At 25.7% G+C, this 6000-nt stretch overlaps 1 protein-coding gene and 1 pseudogene across 1 annotated transcript; one reads left to right on the forward strand and one right to left on the reverse strand.

The window, feature by feature from the left end:
- The first annotated feature begins 1306 nt into the window (after nucleotides 1-1306).
- LOC132936051 (kelch-like protein 2) lies at nucleotides 1307-1818 on the forward strand. Its single transcript, XM_061002720.1, has 2 exons — nucleotides 1307-1553; nucleotides 1637-1818. Exons 1-2 carry the CDS (start codon nucleotides 1367-1369, stop codon nucleotides 1816-1818), a joined length of 369 nt encoding a protein of 122 aa, XP_060858703.1. The 5' UTR covers nucleotides 1307-1366.
- A 2057-nt stretch (nucleotides 1819-3875) lies between these two features.
- On the reverse strand, nucleotides 3876-5776 carry LOC132936829 (uncharacterized; annotated as a pseudogene).
- Between the last annotated feature and the right edge of the window lie 224 nt (nucleotides 5777-6000).

Below are 6000 nucleotides of genomic sequence, written 5' to 3' on the forward strand. Positions count from 1 at the left end.
GACATGATCATGATCTAGTTTGTATCAAATTGGAAGCAAATGAACATCCCTCAACTTGTTATGTAAAACACCTTGGGTGGGTCTCAGATTTATAATAGCTATACCTTCAAAACTAAGTCCAATTGCTGAATGACTTACCATTATTTTCATAATGCTTAACTACATATGTTATTATTACAAGTGTTCAGTTAAATTCAGTGTCCTTAGTGTACAGTGGGGTGGGCTTGTGCCTTATAGTTAATTGGTTATTAATCAAACGTTTCGACCAATATTGTTATTTGTCACTCTCTTCCATAACGCGTTTTTTTTATTTTTTTATAATTTATAACACAAATTTGAAATTGAATACATCATATGAGTAAATAAAATATAATTATCACAATACAATTTTTATTTTTTTTTATTAAAAGCCACTAGTATAAAACTATAACAACATAAACAATAAAATAAATTACTTAATAGGTACCTAAATGCCTAGAATTAGCAATCAGCATTACATTAATACATTGACTATATTATAATGAAGACAGACTCCCAAATAAAAGTGATAAGGTGAGTACCCACAATGTTATTTATTATTCTTATTTATGATGTAATAATCTATACAAAATATTATGTAAAATCACTTCACTGATTATTTTTTTTAACCATTTTTTTCCTATGAAGCAACCATTTGAATTAATACCCACCTGACAATAATAGTTATCCTGTTGATGTGAGACACTGAGACTAAAGGGCTAATTAAATTCACTTCGTAAAATAGCTATGTTCGCCGGCCACCGCCACTGCAGGTATAACTACCTAGTTATCTATAAACGATTCATAATGAATATTAATTAAATAATAATTTTAATGTCGGAACGACGAACAGTTGGTATTGATTCCTGTCAGTAGGTACCTATGTAAATATTATTGCACAAAACGATATTGCAACATTGTTGTTGATTATTTTAGTCATGTAAATTTTATAACAAACAGACCAAACAAATACATGCTCGAACAAAAAAATTAAATAACATAAGGATAGCTCAGAGACGCACCCGGGAGGATTGCTTTGGGGCTGAAGCCCCCCAAAAGAAATTATTTTTTACATTATAGCATATCGTCACAAATATAATAGACGTTAGGTAACTACACATATATAGTTAAATTCGTAGGTACTATAGGTGATAAGGTTTGTGGAAATCACCGATCGCTTATTTCGTTAATAAGAAAAATGCAATAATATTTTACTCCGGGATTTCTTTTGAGTGTGAGGTATTTTTATTCCACAATAATTTGTATTAATTAAATTTTGTAGGTAGGAGGTTTTGATCAATCATCACAGGCCTTAAACACTGTTGAGTGTTATAATCCCAGTATTGATATGTGGACACCAATCGCAAACTTGTGTGAACATCGCAGTTGTGCCGGTGTAGGAGTTGTAAACGGTGAACTGTATGTTATAAGCGGTCATAATAGATCAAACCTTTTGAGTAGTGTTGAAAAATACAGACCAAGTACAGGTGTTTGGACAACTATTGCAGACATACTTTTTCCTCGAAAATATGCAGGTAAATTTATGTTGAATAAATGTAAACTATTTTATGAAACTTTTTTTTATATATTTTGAATTTAATTTAATTTTTCATTATAGATGTAGTCGCATTAAATGGTTTATTGTATGTCATCGGTGGAATGAACGAAACTTCTATTTTGAATTCTGTAGAATATTACAACCCAAACACCAATACCTGGGCTATGGTCACATCAAAAATAAATTTGATGCGCTATTCCCCTGGAGCCATTAATAGGCCAAATCATTTTACAACTGGTTAGCATTCATGATTTTTTTTTTTAGCACAATATATAAATATTTTAATATTTTGCATTATAGTATCTTTCACTATGTATAGCATATACAATACATGAATTTTATTTTAATATTACAACTTTTATGTTCAATTTCTATAGCTAAGATTTGGACATTTAAATTATGGTTTCTCATAAATAGTTAATAATGCAACCAAAAAAACTTTAAAATATTTACCTAAACCAAATTTTTTCAGAGATATTTTTACTATTTTTATCATTTTTGTTATCTTGTTTTAATTTAAAAATAATATTGGTTGACACTTGGAATTATTCAAGTATATTATAATTTATACACACAATGACGTGTCTTTGGCAATAATTATTCCAACTAACAGTATTACCAATAGTAAAATAAATTACTTTCATAGAAATAATACCACAGATAATGTCTTATTATGTTGTAGGTAGTAGTACACTCTACCGCCAACATTGTGACTGCCGTAATATGTGCACAACTGCAAAAAAATAGAATGTAGAAAATAACTTAATTAGTAACTAAGTTATTTCTTTTTATAAATAATTGTAACTTAACTTAGTTATTTTGTTAAAATTAAAGTTATTTGTAAAAAGTAATTTACAAAAATTTTCCTATTATGATTTATGAACTGTATATTATTTGCATTTATATTTCTGATATTTCAGAGAACTGCCAGGATTAATTAAGTAATTTTGTCATTTTGAACACTTCTATTAGTTCTAATAGTTTGATTGCTACTTTTAATAAACTGATGAGATTAGGACTGTAAAAATATTTTTGAAGTAACATTTTAACATTTTAAATTTTAATGTGAACTGTAAATATTTTCTTTTTTATATCAATGTTTAAAACATTTTCCTTCAAATTCAAAAAAGAAACATTTAAATTAGACAACATTTAAAATTGAAAATAATTATTAACTTCACAGGTTTGCTTTATAACAGAACTAGCAGCAGTAGATTAATTTATATTTTTTGAGTAGAATATGATTAAATAGGTACTATATTATACTCTATATTCTATTCTATATTTCTATTGTATTTTAATGGAAACATATGGAAAAAAATCATATTTCAAGATTCAACTACTCTTTAATTGTTTTTAATAAATCTGTATGTAAGGTACAGCTATAACAATAATCTAAAACAGTTTTATAATTTATAAAATAATATAGTCTGTGCATTCGTTATTAATTTGTTTTACTTTATACCAAAACTATTTATTTTCCTACGATGAGATAAAAAAAACGTTTATGAGTAAGTTAAAGGTATTTTAAAAAAAAACAACTAAAAATAATAACATGAAAATTTGTAACTTAGCTTAGTTACTCAAATTCAGTAACCAAGTAACCTAATTCAAGTAATACAGTTAGCTTAGTTATTTTTTATTTAAGGATAACTTAAATGTAACTAAATAAAAGAATTTGTTAACTTGCCCAGCTTTGGGTTTAATATTAAATATACTAATATAGGTTAGGTACCTCTACCTAATAGTATACCTTAATAAGTACATACTTACAGATATTATTATTTATTTCGTTATTTGTATGGAAACTTTAATTTATACTTGGCGTAGGTACAAACTTAATATTTATCGAACACAAATTATACAGTTGTATAGAAGTAAACATTACAAAAACAAACGAAGTTACCTATAAAATATATGTATAAAATAATTGTAGAGGAAATGTTAAATTATTTAATACATAAATGATTATTGTTTGTTTTCATAAACTTTAAAAATGTTTTAAGTTATGGGTTTAATTGGTCAAAGGATATTTAAGAATAATACCGTCGATACACATATACACTAATATTATAATAATACTGTATATAAATACTTAATAATATATATTATATTATAGATTATTAAATATTATATGGTATTTCTCCATATGCCTACATAAGATAATTTAATTACTTTATATTAGCCAAAAATATAAAAATGTGTAATATAATAAAATAATAATAAAATATGTACAATAATGATATAATAAATATAAAATTGTATAATTATTAGAATACATGGAGACCATACAATTGATTTTTTCAAATAATTTCAAATTTTATTGACCTACCAATTTATTTGTGAATGATAAATCTTCAGATTTTAATTTCGATTCAATTAACATGAGCTCATCTTCATTTTTCAAAGGGAATGGTGCTAGTACATTTTCTTTGGAACTGGTTAGCTCATACTCATATCAATGGCTTGATTTTTTACTCTCAATAAATGAATTTAATTCTTGTTTAATATAAAACATGTTTGACGTTAATTTCTTATTTTCAGCTATGGTTAAAATGAAAATATTTTATTAATATGCATTCGGGCTAATTTAACTGATTTTTAATACTTACCAGATATTTTACATAGTTGATGGGCTATAGAAAGTAGCAAGGTTTCTTTATCATTACTAATACAATTTTGAAAAGATCAAGAATGTGATTTTTTGGCTAATTTACATTCATAAACATTTGATACAGATATGTTGTCTGAAAAATATTTTATGTCAAATAAAACAATAATTATAACTGCAGGAACACTCAAGTAATAAAGACATTTTAACATCCGACTTACTTGTAGAACATGTTGGGGTGGATACCTTTGTGCTTAAAGTTTCATTGTTTGATATATTATCTTGACTTGATAATGAAGTTTTTCTTGCTGGTGTACAATTATCAATGTTTAGAAGTGTTTCATCAGTAGTGTTGTCTGTAGAAATTATAACATTATAAAAAAAAGGTTAACATAAAAAATAAAATGATTGTACAATTTAATACATTTTTTATATTAATAAAGAATGCAACACAAGCTAGCATTCAATTTCTCTGTTTATTAAGACAATAGAGCTAATTTACATAACTCATTATTATGATTATGGCATCTGAGTTACACTATACTCTAGACCAAATAAGAAACACTAACTTTTACTTAGCAAACCGATGGCTGCCGTGGTGTTTCTTATTTGGAATAAAGTATAATTGATAATTATTATTATAACTACATATTATATTACTATACTACTATTATAACTATTTAATGATCAACCAATTATCTTTGTTTGAATGTTGGTTTTTTTTTTTTAATTTTAAAGAGATTTAAAATTAATATTTTGAATAACTAACAAACACAGACAGCTGTGAACACTAGTATTTTCTTCTTCAAATTTAAGAGTTTAAATTCTTAATCGAACAACCATAACTCCACAATTTAAATTTTGCATAGTAATATGTGTTAGTGTACTTATTGTATATGATGGATGGAGATAACAAACAAGGTGTGTAGCATAATATTAAATCACCTTTTATGTTTGAAGGAAAAACAGGGAATGATACGGACTTTTTTTTGCTACTTCTTAATGGTTCAAAGTCTTCATCAACAGAGCATTCACTATCTAAATTGTCAAATAAGCGCTTTGATGACTTAGTTTTTTTTCCTCGTCCCCTCTGCTCATAATCAGAATGTAAATTTTGAGCATTTTTTGCCAACTTCACCATCATTTTAAGACCAATTTGAAAATCACCTATAATTAATACATTATATTAAATAGGTAAAGCTAGCTAAGAATCAAGAAAAAAATTCTTAATTCAATAAAAGTAACTTTAATTTATTGCAGAATAATTTGAAGTCATAATATATTATATAATTTAAAACAACTAATTCAATATATTATAGGTATATATTATATTTAATGGTATATTACTCACTTATATTGGTCTCTATAATTTGCATAGTACAATATTCCCAATCATCACTACTATGGTCAGGCATAATTTGCTTCCGAGCTAAAGAATTTATGATATTTTACTTTAAGTTTTTTGGATACCAGCAGCTTGATTGGTCAATTTTCCATGCGTTGGGAATGATATCTGGAACTTTTTCTCCGTTATCAATTATGTGTATTAATATCCACATTCTTACTAAACTAAATAATATAACAGCCATAAAAAGGGAAAATCTTTAAGGAATACTGTAAGACGAGGAAAATATTGAACCAGTTTCAATCCCTGCACAAAATACTATGGATATTCATAGATTGTAGTTAATTATAAATAATGTATATAAATATTATTATGTAAGTATAGGAGTGTTTGTTTATTTAAGCTGTATGAAGTAGTTATTATTATTATTATTATTATTATTATTAAAATTATGAGTGTTTATTTATT

Source organism: Metopolophium dirhodum, chromosome 1 (assembly GCF_019925205.1).
Source record: "Metopolophium dirhodum isolate CAU chromosome 1, ASM1992520v1, whole genome shotgun sequence".
Lineage (NCBI taxonomy): Eukaryota > Metazoa > Arthropoda > Insecta > Hemiptera > Aphididae > Metopolophium > Metopolophium dirhodum.

Bases quoted from the DNA above. Each gene is read 5' to 3' on its own strand.
- LOC132936051 (XM_061002720.1), top strand. From the start codon at position 1,367: ATGTGGACACCAATCGCAAACTTGTGTGAACATCGCAGTTGTGCCGGT. The intron at 1,554-1,636 runs GTAAATTTATGT...TTTTCATTATAG, and splicing joins TTTTCCTCGAAAATATGCAG to ATGTAGTCGCATTAAATGGT.